This window comes from Microchirus variegatus, assembly GCF_963457635.1.
Source record: "Microchirus variegatus genome assembly, chromosome: 2".
Lineage (NCBI taxonomy): Eukaryota > Metazoa > Chordata > Actinopteri > Pleuronectiformes > Soleidae > Microchirus > Microchirus variegatus.
In genome coordinates, this window is record NC_139803.1 from 4,895,512 (window position 1) to 4,911,355 (window position 15,844).

General features: G+C 40.0%; 1 protein-coding gene across 1 annotated transcript; it reads right to left on the reverse strand.

Moving 5' to 3' along the window:
* Positions 1-980: 980 nt before the first annotated feature.
* LOC310944617 (V-set and immunoglobulin domain-containing protein 2) lies at positions 981-15,460 on the reverse strand (the record flags this gene model as incomplete). The annotated part of the gene is made up of 8 exons (XM_083910420.1): positions 981-1,583; positions 2,495-2,673; positions 3,639-3,761; positions 4,372-4,527; positions 4,890-5,021; positions 13,720-13,786; positions 14,303-14,457; positions 15,388-15,460. 8 exons carry the CDS (start codon positions 15,458-15,460, stop codon positions 981-983), a joined length of 1,488 nt encoding a protein of 495 aa, XP_083766546.1.
* Positions 15,461-15,844: the final 384 nt, after the last annotated feature.

Sequence of the window (15,844 nt, forward strand, 5' to 3'; positions counted from 1 at the left end):
TCCCTGAGTTTGTTTTCTTAAGCGATCAATAACAGCAGCAGGGACCAGGCTGCTGCATCACTATACTACTGCTTCTGCATCTCCTGCTACGACTAATACTATAGCCACAACTACTGCTGTGTCTGCAACAGTCACGTCCACATCCAGCGTTTTAGTTGGAGAATAAACATGTACGCGAAGGTGGAATATTTATTTGTTAAATATTGTCTTACAGATATCTTTAACGGGGTTTGTCTCTATGGTGTGATGATGTATCGGAATTGGAAATCTGCCTTCTGTCAACTGTACCCCCCCCCCCACCACCTCACCCCCTCCCTCAGAGTGTTTGGTGTCCTCACATTTGAATCATCTCACTAAAGACTAACATGTGGAACTCAACTGGAACGTGTTCTCTTTCCCACTCGTGCACTCTTTTTCACTGCTGTGAAAGAATCTCATCAAAACACTCATTGTGGATTCAAGTAAACTGGTCATCCAAATCAGGCCCCAAATGTGTCCCCAGCTTCTTCTGTTTTTGTCCCCAGACCCTGCCGTCTTTTGTCACCAGCTTCTTCTGTTTTTGTCCTCAGTTCCTCCTGTTTTTTGTCCCCAACTCCTGCCGTCTTTTGTCTCCAACTCTTTCTGTTTCAGTCCCCAGCTTCTGCCGTCTTTGGTCCACATCTCCTGCTGTCTTTGTCCCCAGCTTCTTCTGTCTTCTGTCCCCAGCTCCTGCTGTCTTTGTCCCCAGCTCCTGCCGTCTTTGTCCCCACCTCCTGTCGTCTTTTGTCCCCAGCTTCAGGCATCTTTGTCCCCAGCTTCAGCCGTCTTCTGTCCCCAGTTCTTGCCGTCTTTTGTCCCCAGCTCCTGTCGTCTTTTGTCCCCAGTTCTTGCCGTCTTTTGTCCCCAGTTCTTGCCGTCTTTTGTCCCCAGCTCCTGTCGTCTTTTGTCCCCAGTTCTTGCCGTCTTTTGTCCCCAGCTCCTGTCGTCTTTTGTCCCCAGCTTCAGGCATCTTTGTCCCCGCTTCTTCTGTTTTTGTCCCCAGTTCTTGCCGTCTTTTGTCCCCAGCTTCTTGTTTTTGTCCCCAGCTTTTCTGTCTTCTGTCCCCAGCTCCTGCCGTCTTCTGTCCCCAGTTCTTGCCGTCTTTTGTCCCCAGCTGTTTTTTCTGTCCCCAGCTTCAGGCATCTTTGTTCCCAGTTCTTGCTGTCTTTTGTCCCCAGCTTCTTCTGTTTTTGTCCCCACTTCTTGCCGTCTTTGTCCCCAGCTTCTTCTGTCTTCTGTCCCCAGCTTTTCTGTCTTCTGTCCCCAGCTTTTGCCATCTTTGTCCCCAGCTTTTCTGTCTTCTGTCCCCAGCTTTTGCCATCTTTGTCCCCAGCTTTTCTGTCTTCTGTCCCCAGCTCCTGCCGTCTTTTGTCCCCAGCTTCAGCCGTCTTCTGTCTTCTGTCCCCAGCTTTTCTGTCTTCTGTCCCCAGCTTTTGCCATCTTTGTCCCCAGCTTTTCTGTCTTCTGTCCCCAGTTCTTGCCATCTTTTGTCCCCAGTTCTTGCCGTCTTCTGTCCCCAGCTCCTGCAGTCTTGTGTCCCCATGTGCTGCATCCTCTGCAGAAACCTTGTGCCATAGCAGTGATCAGAGAATCTGAAGATGTAAGCTGTCCACTCCTGTAGGAAAGTGTTCTCAGGGTCTAACGGTAAATAAATGTTCTTTTGTTTTTGTCACAGAGTAACTGGGTCAAACACACCTCTCCTCTGGTTCTGTGTTCTGCATGCTGGTAAAACTGCACATGAGTTTGTCTCTGACACAGAACAGAGTGAAGAGGTTGTTACTTCCTGGACTTTCTGATCAGAGCTGGATTCTGTTTTTCTCTTCATCTTTGTTTCCAAAGCAACAGGAAGTGACATGGTTTTTGTTCTTGGAGTGAAGAAAGCACAAGTTATTGGACAGAGCTGGGAGTTATTCAAAAGGGATTTCTCAATCTCTTATGTACACCATGTGTCATATATAAATATATATTTAAAATATAAATCTATTTTGTTATTAATGGATTTTGGGTTCTTTTGAGACACTATGTTGAGGTTGTTGGGGGCAGAGACTCTTCAGGCAGAGCTGAGTGGACATGTGCAGTTTGGGAAGAATCAAAATAATACTTTTGCACAAATGTATAATACACCAACCGACTCTGTTTTATTACTTTAGCTATGTTTTGCGGGGGTGAGGGTCTTTTATTTAAGAAATTTAAGTCGATGTTCAATGTTCTGTACAGTTTTTTATGTGATTTTTTTTTCCCTCCTTCTATTTAAATTAAAGGTCTTTTTGTCTTTGTTTGCAAATCAACTGCTCCAGGTGCTTTATTTAAGAAAGGAAAAATGTTTCTGACAGTAGTCATCAAACATCCTACTTTTATTTACATACTGTAAGTTCAATTGTATTTAAGGCTTTAAATGTAGATGTTATTATTGTAATCAAAATGGTACATTTATTAGAATTGTGTAGCAGCAGTAAACGGTGAGTATAAATCAAACAAAAGAGCGTTTGATCAGAGACGGAGTGTTTCCTAACACGTCCTCGTCTTTCCTCTCGCTCCTCCCGTCTTGACCTGTGCGATGGAGCCACATCGCGAGCACCAGCAGCGCCGCCAGCACCAGGCTCATGGACAAGGTCACCAGCGCCCCCTGCAGGATGCCCGAGGAACTGTCCGGAGCTGCAGAGGAGGACAAACGCGGGGAAAAGACGGATGTAAGCGTCTCATTTTCAGGCTCCGCATCCTGTGAAGTGGTGCAAAATAACGCATCAGCACCAAATCTGATGATCACAAAGTATTTAAGGGACGTCTGAGGTAACGCTGCCCTCTGCTGGACACTGTGAGTACTGAGCTGACCACCTCCGTCGAAGTCGCTACCAAACTATAAATACGTCATATTTTAATACACAAACCTAATTTTTACATTCTAAATTACTAATTTCTCGCCTCAAATGATCTTAAAACTACGTTCCGGGACACAGAAAATGTGTTATTTCAGGAAATGCATTCTGGGATACAAGTCACCACGCGATGCATACTGGGTAAAACTGGGGGAGCGAGAACACTTCCGGGTAAGAGAACCGTACTAGCGTCGTTGTGAACTGCGAGCGAGTCCGCAAAGTACAGAGAAGTCTGCGTATTGACAAATGGCCCCGCGTGGTGACTTCCGCGTACTTGGGGAAAGCCATGTATCCCAGAATGCATTTCGCCGGAACTCACTCAGCGGTCGAGAAACCAAACAGAAACCTGAAACAAAACCTTTTCTGTGTCGCGGAACGCAGTTTAAAGATCGTTTGAGGCGAGAAATCCGTGATTTAGAATTCAAAGTGTGGTTTGTGTGTTAAGATATGACGTATTTATAGTTTGGCAGCGACGTTGTCGGAGATGATCAGCGCCGCCTCTGCTGACGCGCAGTGCTCACAGTGTCCAGCAGGGGGCAGCGTTACCTCATTATTGATTTTAACTTAGAATTTTAGATTTTGCACTGGTGCAATCATAATAATGTATGTAATATGTATATACTTGTATATAATATGTACATACACATATTATATATGTGTATGTACACATATAAAATGTATTGTTATTATTATTATATAATAATATCCAGGATGCAGAGCCTGAAATGAGACACAGAGACTGACTGTTGTAGATGGACAGATGGACGAAGCAGGTCTCCGTCCCCAGGAGGTTAGAGACAGAGCAGCGATAGAGGCCGGACGTCTGCGAGGACACGTTGACCATGTGGACGGATCCGAAGACATCAGCTGAGACAGGAGGACGGAGAGGACAGCTGTCAAAGTCAAGCTCGTTTGAGGTCAGTTTATCAATGAAGTCACATTTTCATCTATTATATCATTTTTAATGATTCATTAGTCACCATTAGACCCTGATTGTTCTCCATATGTTGACATTAAGATTGCTTAAAATTTGACATGAAGGAATCAAAAGTTATTTTCGTGATTTTTTTTTCTTCAAAAAATATAAAATAATTTACAGTAAATACTAGTGCTGTTCAAAAAGGTTAACGCGCGACACGTTTCCATGGCGACTGAGCGGGAAAAGACGCGCATGACGTCATGTTTACGTGCCGCGACACCGGAGTTCGGGCACCGTTTACCAGTTAGCTCCGTTAGCTGCGTTAGCTGCGTTAGCTCCTTTAGCGCCGTTAGCGCACCTACAGTGGAACTGGAGCGGTACAAATAGCGAGCGTACCTGTGTACTGCGTATGTGTGCCTATGTTTTTAAAGGTTAGCGTTACTTTAGAGACTGGAGTCATGTGAACATTTTTCCAGTCAGTCGTCATGGAAACGCGCCGTGCGCTAACGATGACGCGTTAACGTTTGACAGCACTAGTATAGTGTTAACAACACTGACCCTCCATGTTGAAGGGAAGTGAGATTTCCTGTGGATTGACTTTGTCCCAGTGGACCTGTGGAGTGGGGACGCCATCGGTCACGGAGCAGGACAGCGTGACGCTTCCTCCCTCATCCACGTCTCCATCCCAGTGACACACGGGCGGAGAGGGCGGAGCTAAAGACATCAACGAGTCATGGAAACGGAAACAGAAACAGGTAGAAGTTTAAAACGAGCCCAGGGTCATGTGTGTTGTTATAATAATAATGATATAGAGTTTCTCTTCAATGGCAGCTGCTGTTTCCCTCACCACGCAGCTCCAATTAACAGTCCCAGCAGATGTAAACCTTTAACATTTAAGTTTGTCTGGGTTTACACATCTGTGACGTTCTTCTGACTCATAGTTAACTACATATACATACATATATGTTTATATGTCACTGGGTTTAGGGTTAGTTCACTTGGTTGTGATGGTGAAGTTTGGGTTTCGGGGCGACACAGGGACTTCATGATGTCTTTGATGGTCCTCACAAACTCACCCAGAATACTGAGCAGCAGTTCTCCTACCCCCGGGTCGGCCATCTCTGGTGGGTTGTTGACCATGCAGCGGTAAACGCCAGCATCTGACACGCGTGTGTCATTCAGGACGATGTCTGCGCTCCAGGGAATACCTGCAGCATGTCATGATATTATCAGGCGTTAGAAATGATAATAACAGCATCATTTTTATTTTATTACACCACCGTTGACATGGACCATGACAAACAGCTCAGTCTGATCAGGACATTACTTGTATCGCTGTGGTTATGAGTTTGAATCCCACAACCGTGGTAGTCGTGAGTGCAGAGTAAACGGCGGCAGACTTGGACCAACAACTGCAGGGTTGTTTTGATGTTTCCTGTTATTAGTGGTTTTTGCATGTTGTAAATGTTGTGCAGCAGTGCAAGTAGACTGGTTATTTATTTTTATCTATTGTTTTTATTGCTGTCATTATTTTAATGTACTATTATTATTATTTTTACTTTTTTTACTTGTTAATAATTTATTTCTGGCTCTTCTTTTAAGTCATATTTAAAGTTGAGTTGTAGTGGTTCAATAAATACTCAAGTTTTTGTCACTGTTTGGCTCCTCCTCCTCCAGGAAGTGGATAAATACAGGCTTTATGGAGATCTAAAGCCGACTTTATCCTAAAATTAATCATAAAAGTAGATGAAGAAGTAAATAAGGTTGGAAAAGTAGGAACATTCTGACTTCACTGTAGCTGCCATTTAAAAACTGAAATAATATGCTCTACTTTATTATTTGACCACACCTGCCCCCTACTGGCCACACCACATACTCATTTTTGACACTTTTGACAGTTTATATTTGGACAGTTTTTGACGACATACTATACTATGACTTTTTTAGGTGATTTTACACTGTTTTATTCACGTGACGAAGCTGCCCTCCTGTGGACAAACGTGGTATTACATTGAGAGCTGCTCAACTGTTCAAACTGCCCTCTTGTGGACAAATGTGATATTACATTCATGGCTGCTCAGCTGTTGAAAGTGGCCTCCTGTTTTTCATTCATTGTTAACATGTGACTTTAGTGAAAACCACATTCACCTGTTTGCTGCTTTTACAGGCTGAAGCCAGTCCAAGTCAACTGCAGCTGTTTGGAGCTCTTCAGTGTTGGGATGTTCACACAGAAACCTTTCATAAACACTAATTTTTATTAAATGTCATACTATACTATGGTGTTGAAAAAAAGACAATTTTCTTGAAAAAAGTTTTTGGGTCCAAAATGTGACAATTTTTTTATAAAATTTGGTGCAGCCACGTGATGGATCATCTAAAGAGTGTTTGAATATAAATGAGTGTCTATTAAAAGTGTGAACATCCTGGTTCGATTCCCACTTGGAACAAGCACCTTTATGCATGCAGTATTGAAAGGCTTCCAATTTTTGCAATTTAGCTCACAAGAACAAGTAGCTCATGGGACTAAGAGAATGACTGAAGTTCCTGAGGTTCCTGTGAGTATCGGTTCAACTCTTGCATGGACTTCAACCAAAAAGAGTAAATAGGAGTTCAAAAATAAAAGAAAGAGTCTGGAGTTAGCTCAACTGGTTAAGGAGCAGTCATCAGGGCTTGGAGGTTGTGGGTTCAACTCCCTTATACGCCAACATTTAAGGTTCCACATCCAACTCTTGTTGCTTTTCAGTGTTCACGTTGATGTGAGGTGAGCAGGGTTCAATTCCCACTTGGAACAAGTACCTTTATGCATGGCATTTTTCTCCCTGTGTGACTGGCAGGCAGGCAGGAGAGCTTCTGGGAAGCGTAGCAGCTCTGCACCTGGTCAGCAAGCTGCTGAAAGGTAATTTATGCATGTAATATTCATGTTTGTCTATGGATGTATATGCATTGATGTGTGTAAGGTGTATGTAATGTATAAAACAATTTATATATCTATCATATTATTAATTTGCAGACTGTTCCTGGTTCATGGCCAGGCTGCCCACCGACCAGATGTCAACAGGGTGTCAGAGTGTGTTGCCCTGAAACTCTACAAAGAGTACAGGGAAGCCAGGAATCGGCCCAAGGATAACGGAGGCAAAACCTTTGCCATTCCTCAGTCCATTGTTATGACATACAGTCATATTAAACAATCGATTGAGGATTGCACAAGGATACAGCAGAATAGTAACCTTGTACTGGTGACAACACACAGGCCACACATATCATTATCTGTGCAAAACCTGTGGCCAAGGAAAAAGCAAAAACACTGGCCATACACAGGTGTGTGTGTCTGTCCAGCATCTGGGCAGACAATTGAAGAGTGGACAAACACTCTTTAAAAAGAGAAGTATATAGTAAATGTTCTTTTCTTTATGGTTAATAGTTGTGTGGTTTGATTTGTAATGTATGTTTAAATTATTTTCTTTTCTACTTCCTTTTCTAAATAAAACAGTAAAAAAATGTATTTGTAGTGTTTGTGTTCTCTTTTAAAAACAAACATCTATGGTGATATAACACTATAATGAAAAACACTATGATATAACATGATTAATTCATCAAGTTGATTAAACTCTTATATGACTTAGTTGATCTAAATACAACCAGAGGGAAGAAAACATGGATTTTTTTTCCGTTTATTTTTTATTAACACTGGAATAAACTAGATAAATAGTCAAATTAAACTATTTTATTTGATTTAGTTGATGTAAATACAACCATAGGGACGAAAACATGGATTTTTTTCCCTTTATTTTTAATTGACATAGGAATTAACTAGATAAATGTGAATAATAATATAGATTAAACTCTTTTATATGACTTAGTTTATGCAAAAACATCCATAGAGGAGAAAAAGTGGAATTTTTTCAATTTTTTCCTCAATTTTTTCCTCCTTTTTTCCCTTCTCTCTCTTTCCCCCTCCTTCCCCCTTCCTTTCCCCTCTTCGCCCCGCTCAGACAGTCCGTTATGCCCCTCGCCCAGCCAAACAGTTAGTGTAATGGTTTACACACTTGTCTTTGGAGCAGGAGAGCAGGGTTCAATTCCTACTTGAAACAAGTACCTTTATGCATGGCATTTTTCTCCTTGTGTGACTGGCACACACACACTGAAGTCTGGTTGTATGACCATCAACACTAACTTTGGGGGTGTTGTGGTGAGTGGGTGTGGGGGGTAATACACAAACACATGGAGAACATGCAAAAGCCCATGCAGGAATGCCCATGTTCCAACCGGGATTCGAACCCTGGTCCAAAGACAAGACTGTAACATTCTTCACAAGAGTGCTCAACCAGGTGAGCTATTGGTTCTTGTGTGTTTTTTTTCTAAAATGTGAAAGTCTTTCAAGAACCCATGACTTCAACGTGTCGAACTATATAATAACGTCCGTCCGGCACGGAGAGCCAAACAGTTAGTGTAATGGTTTTCACACTTGTCTTTGGAGCAAGAGAGCAGGGTTCAATTCCCACTTGCAACAAGTACCTTTATGCATGGCATTTTTCACCCTGTGTGACTGGCACACACACTGAAGTCTGGTTGTATGACCATCAACACTAACTTTGCTTACACACACACTAACTGTGTGTGTGTGTGTGTGTGTGTGTGTGTGTGTGTGTGTGTGTGTGTTTGTGTGTGTGTGTGTGTGTGTGTGAGTACTACACAAACACATGGAGAACATGCAAAAGACCATGTTCCAACTGGGATTCGAACCTTGATCAAAAGACAAGACTGTAACACTCTACACAAGAGTGCTCAACCAGGTGAGCTATTTGTTCTTGTGAGATCATCACAAAATTTGGAAGCCTTTCAATAACAGAACATGCCTCCACATGTTGGACTATTTAATGACGTCCGTCCGGCACACGCAGCCAAACAGTTGTGGGATGGTTTACACACTTGTCTTTGAAGCAGGAGAGCAGGGTTCGATTCCCGCTTAGAACAAGTACCTTCGTGCATGGAGTTTTGCATGTTCATTTGTGTATTACACCCCCCACTCCCCCACAGTCTTCAATGTGTGTGCGTGTCAGTCACACAGGGAGAAAAACTGCATGCATAAAGGTACTTGTTCCAAGTGGGAATTGAACCCTGCTCTCCTGCTCCAAAGACAAGTGTGTAAACCTTTACACTAAGTGTTTGGCTGCCTGTGCCGGACGGACATAATCAAATAGTCCAACATGTGGAGGCATGTTCTGTTATTGAAAGGCTTCCAAATTTTGTGATGATCTCACAAGAACAAATAGCTCACCTGGTTGAGCACTCTTGTGTAGTGTTGCAATCTTGTCTTTCGACCAGGGTTCGAATCCTGGTTGGAACATGGGCTTTCCTGTATGCGCTTTTGCATGTTCTCCATGTGTTTGTGTATTACTCACCCCCCCCACACACACACACACACACACACACACCACCCCCCCACGTGTGTGTGTAAGCAAAGTTAGTGTTGATGGTCATACAACCTGACTTCAGTGTGTGTGTGTCAGACACACGGAGAAAAACGTCATGCATGAACGTACTTGTTCCAAGTGGGAATTGAACCCAGGTCTCCCGCTTCAAAGACAAGTGTGTAAACCATTACACCAACTGTTTGGCTGCCTGTGCCGGACGGACGTTATTATATAGTTCATCATGTGGAGGCATGTTCTGTTATTTAAAGACTTCCAAATTTTAAGAAAAAACCCTCAAAGACAAGTAGCTCATGGGACAAAGAGAATGACTCAAGTTCCTGAGGTTCCTGTGAGCATGGGTTCAAATCTTGCATGGACTGATTTTTAAATACAATGTTCAACCAAAAGAGTAAGTAGGAGTTCAGAAAATGAAACAAAGAGTGTGGACTTAGCTCAACTGGTTAAGGAGCAGTAGTCAGAGTCCTAAGATTGTGGGTTCAAATCCCTGATTCTTGTGAGTATGGGTTTGAATCTTGCATGGACTGATTTTTAAATACAATATTCAACCACAAACAGTAAATAGGAGTTCGAACAATGAAAGAAAGAGTATGAAGTTAGCTCAACTGGTTAAGGAACAGTCATCAGGATCATGAGATTCTGGGTTCAATTCCCTTATACGCCAACATTTAAGGTTCCACATCCAAAGTGAACAGTGAAAATCACCAAGAGCTCCTAAATCTCTCAGGGATGTGTGGCATAGTGGTTTGGTTCACAACCGTAAGGTTGTATCAGTCCGGTGGTGGCTGGTTCGATTCCACCTCGCAGTCCCAAGAGATTACTCACTGGTGGTGGTGTGGTGGTAGGAGAACGGGGCTGGGCTTGTGTCCCCCCGGAAATTCACAGACATGAGAGGAGGGGGTTATGATGTTTTATTTCACAAATTTTTTCCCAAAAATGCATAAAAAAACTATAAAAAAATGACAGGGGTTCACTCCCTGGAAAGTCCACCAGACAGTTGGGGTCCAGGTGTCCAGTAACTGCTGCTTAAAAATCATCCACACATTAATAAGACTTGTGTGTGATTTTTTTACATGTTAACATGTGACTTTAGTGAAAACCACATTCACCTGTTTGCTGCTTTTTCAGGCTGAAGCCAGTCCAAGTCAACTGCAGCTGTTTGGAGCTCTTCGGTGTTGGGATGTTCACACAGAAACTTGATCAACACTCATTTATATTCAAAGGCTTTAGGTGATCCATGTTTACGTGACTGTACCTTGTAAATATTGTTCACTACTTGACTCATATTTGAGGCACTACACCGACTAAACACAGACAGCTGATTTTGGACGACATAGTATATAGTATGACATTTTCATAAAATTTTGGACCAAAAAAAATCGTTCAAGAAAATTGTCAATTTTTTTTACGACAAAGTATAGTATGACATTTTTGCCCAATTTTGGACCAAATTTTTTATTTTTTAAATTGACAAATTTTGGACGACAGTATAGTATGACGTTTTTGTCAAATTTTGGACTAAAAATCTTTTTTACAATAGAATTGTTAATTTTTGGACGACGTAGTATAGTATGACATTTTTGTCAATTTTTGGACAACATAGTATAGTATGACATTTTTGTCAAAAACATTGGACTAAAAATCTTTTTTACAATAGAATTGTAAATTTTTGGACGACATAGTATAGTATGACATTTTTGCCCAATTTTGGACCAAAATGTCTTTTTTTTTTTAAATTGTCAAATTTTGGACGACAGTATAGTATGACATTTTTGTCAATTTTTGGACAACATAGTATAGTATGACATTTTTGTCAAATTTTCGACCAAATTTTTTTTTTCAAAGAAATTGTTAAATTTTGGACAACATAGTATAGTGTGACTTTATTGTCAAATTTTGGACCAAATTTTTTCCCAAAAAATTGTCTAATTTTGGACTAAAAATCTTTTTTACAATAGAATTGTTAATTTTTGGACGACATAGTATAGTATGACATTTTTGTCAATTTTTGGACAACATAGTATAGTATGACGTTTTTGTCAACTTTTGGACTAAAAATCTTTTTTACAATAGAATTGTTAATTTTTGGACGACATAGTATAGTATGACATTTTTGTCAAATTTTGGACCAAAATTGTTTTTTCAAACAATGTCATACTATACTAAGTATAGTATGACATTTTTGCCCAATTTTGGACCAAAATGTCTTTTTTTTTTTAATTGTCAAATTTTGGACGACAGTATAGTATGACATTTTTGTCAAATTTTTTTCCCCAAAAATTGTCAAATTTTGGACTAAAAATATTTTTTACAATAGAATTTTTAATTTTTGGACGACATAGTATAGTATGACATTTTTGTCAAATTTTGGACGACATAGTATTGTATGACATTTTTGTCAAATTTTGGACGACAAAGTATAGTATGACGTTTTTGTCAAATTTGGGACGACAGTATAGTATGACCATTTTGTCAATTTTTGGACAACATAGTATAGTATGACATTTTTGTCAAATTTTCGACCAAATTTTTTTTTTCAAAGAAATTGTTAAATTTTGGACAACATAGTATAGTGTGACTTTATTGTCAAATTTTGGACCAAATTTTTTCCCAAAAAATTGTCTAATTTTGGACTAAAAATCTTTTTTACAATAGAATTGTTAATTTTTGGACGACATAGTATAGTATGACATTTTTGTCAAATTTTGGACGACAAAGTATAGTATGACGTTTTTGTCAAATTTGGTGCAGTGAGCTAAACATGGATCATCTAAAGTGTTTAAAGATAAAAATGAGTGTTTATCAAAAGTTTGTGTGTGAACATCCCAACATTGAAGAACTCCAAACAGCTGCAGTTGACTTGGACTGGCTTCAGCCTGAAAAAGCAGCAAACAGGTGAATGTGGTTTTCACTAAAGTCACATGTTTACAATGAAAATCAATGCAGACACATTAAACAGAGGCTCTGTTGACAAGTGCTGTTAACGTCCGTCTGAGGTGATGAAATCACAGGTGAATCCTACTTTACTGCTCTATAAACAAATACACATGGACACCATTTGTCTTTGTTCTAGTGCTGCAACTAGTCATTGTTTTCATCACGGATTAAACTGTCCATTATTGTCTGGATTCATGATTTGGTTCATAAAATATGAGAAAATGTTGATCATGTTTTTTTAAACCTTGAAAATGATGATGTTCTAAAATGTCTTGTTTTGTCCACAAACCAAAAATGATTGAGTTTGAATGATTTAATTCTAATGTTGTTGTGGTTGCTATGGTTGCACACAGGATGTGAAGCTGTTTGAGTGGATTATTAGTGTTGGTGGGAAAAACAAATACTATATTATATCACTTTAGAGAAACCAAGTATTCATTTTTTATACTATATTTTTTAACTGATCTTACTAATAAACTAATAGCGTTTTTGTGGATTGACTGAGTCTTGTTTTTTCCAGAGTACCAAATATAAGTATTAAAATGATTAAAAAGTCGATTCTGCATATGGGCCAAACAAAGAAAATAATAACATGAACATTTCCTGGATTCTTTGTCTTTCTGTAACAAACAAAAAACAACATCAATTGTATGTGAAGACAAATGAAATGAAGGTGTTTGTTTACTGTGGAGCAGTGACGTCACATTAGCATTAGCATTAGCATTAGCATTAGCAGCAGGTGTCATGTGAACACCTGTGATCAGATCACTCAGGTCGGATGTTAACAACAGTTGTAAACAGAGCGTCAACAGAACATCTAAGAAATGTGTGGATCATTTTTAAGCAGCAGTTACCACATGTTTGTCCCCGCTGCTCCTCGTCCTCCTCCCGGGTGTCTCCTCCTGCTCCTGCTGGCTCCGCATGGCAAACAGGAAGTGGATGATTCCAAATACATTTATGGAGAGGGGACGGAAGGAGGGAATACCACGTTTGTCCACCAGAGGGCAGTTTCAACAGTTGAGCAGCTCTACATGTAAAATCACGTTTGTCCACCAGAGGGCAGTTTCAGCAGTTGAGCAAATGTAATACAACGTTTGTCCACCGGAGGGCAGCTTCAACAGTTGAGCAGCTCTCAATGTAATATCACGTTTGTCCACCGGAGGGCAGATTTGTCATAGAATAGTATGTCGTCAAAAACTGTAAGAACTCCTAAAACCTACGACCTCAGAACTTCTCTTCTGTTTATGGCTGGAGTTTTTGGAAAACTTGTCTTTTATAAGTCGGGATTTCAACTTAGTTACTTTGACTTTTGACCTTCAAGTACAAAAACAGTTTGTTTTTGGTTAATAAAGATGAAGAACCTTTGAATCTTGATTTAAATTTTCACTTGAAGGTGAGATTTGAAGCCACAACCTCTGACATACTTGTCTCCTTCTTACCACATGAGCTATTCTTACTGAAGTAAACAAAGTTTACTCCTATTATTATTTAAAATGAAGTCAACACAAGAGCATTTTCAATAATAATATTATAATACCTGTAAAAGCCACTCTGCCTGTGAGGGACGGGTCTTCAATCACCTGTCCATGGTCATACACGATCACCTGGAGGTGACAGAGTGGAGAGTCAAACTACTGTGTCTTTAAAGAGTCAAACTACGGTGGCTTTAAAGAGTCAAACTACTGTGTAACTGTGGCTTTATAGAGTCAAACTACTGTGTAACTGTGGCTTTAAAGAGTCAAACTACTGTGTCTTTAAATAGTCAAACTACTGTGTAACTGTGTCTTTAAAGAGTCAAACTACTGTGTAACTGTGGCTTTAAAGAGTCAAACTACTGTGTAACTGTGGCTTTAAAGAGTCAAACTACTGTGTAACTGTGGCTTTAAATAGTCAAACTACTGTGTAACTGTGTCTTTAAAGAGTCAAACTACTGTGTAACTGTGTCTTTAAAGAGTCAAACTACTGTGTAACTGTGGCTTTAAAGAGTCAAACTACTGTGTAACTGTGGCTTTAAAGAGTCAAACTACTGTGTAACTGTGGCTTTAAAGAGTCAAACTACGGTGTCTTTAAAGAGTCAAACTACGGTGTTAGGTAAGGCTCACACAGAGCTGTGGTCACACCTGTACTGGACTTTCTGGGCTGGAGAACGGAGCCAGAGTCCAGATGATGTTGAGTCTGGAGAGAGGACTGGAGGTGAAGAAGGAGCAGGGCAGGACTACAGAGTGACTCTGGACCACCTCCACACTGAGCTGCCTCATCTGCACTCTAAGAGCATCTGTGAGGTGAGGGCTCAACACAATCAACAACACAATCAACACATCAAAACAACACAATCAACACAACAACACAGTCAACACAACAACACAGTCAACTCAACAACACATTCAACATAACACAATCAACATAGCACATTCAACATAATCAACATATCAACTCAACAACACAGTCAACATATCAACACAACAACACATTCAACAACACAATCAACATAACACAATCAATACAACAACACATTCAACACAACAACACATTCAACACAATAACACAATCAACATAACACAGTCAACACAACAACAACACAATCAACATAACACAAACAACACAGTCAACACAACAACACGTTCAACATGACACAACAACAACACAATCAACTCAACAACACAGTCAACATATCAATACAACACATTCAACATAACAACACAATCAACATAACACATTCAACACAATCAACATAACAACACAATCAATACAACAACACATTCAACACTATAACACAATCAACACAATAACACAGTCAACACAACAACAACACAATCAACATAACACATTCAACACAATCAACATAACAAACACAATCAACACACTGTGATGTGTCCTCCCTCTCCTTCATGACTGTAATAATGAACACTCCCTCTCCTCTGTGTGTGGGTTTGTTTGTAAATGAAGGACAAAAACATCTTTTACGATCCATTAAAAACAATAAAATGACCTCATTATGATCTGATGTTAAAAGTGGGCAGAGTTTAAAGTAATGTAATATATTTTATTTCTATATCCCTTTACAACAGAAAACACCAAAGTGCTTTATAAAATAGAAAGTTTCAGTTTACAATCGTTAGCGTGTGCATATTTTCAGCAGAAAAACAAAAGAACGAGCGTTTGAAAAACACAATGTTGAATTATTCTCATTAAAGGACGCACTCACCACTCTGCAGAGCAGTGAAGCAGACACTCACGGTCCAGAACCAGAACCACATCCATCCAGCAGCAGAACCCATAACTGAGAGGAGACACACACACACACACACACACACACACACACACACACACAGAGTAAAACTAGGCATGCGTGATTAATCTGCTGAGCTCAGCCTCCTTTATTCTCACTTCATTATTCACCGTCTGACAAACTACGCTATTGTTCCTTCAGTTTGTTAACGAGTTTAAAACACACACTCACACACACAGACGTTTCAATTATCACACTTATTTATTTAAATACCCGTCTTCTGTGTTTTTATTTTTTAATTAGACCCTACAGTATCTTAGATACAGGCCTCTACCAAACGGTTGAGATGTCTGTTCATAATAAACCTGGTTTGCATAATTCATAAACATTCATATTGATTTAGTGTCAGCGAGTTCAGCTCGATGCTTTATTT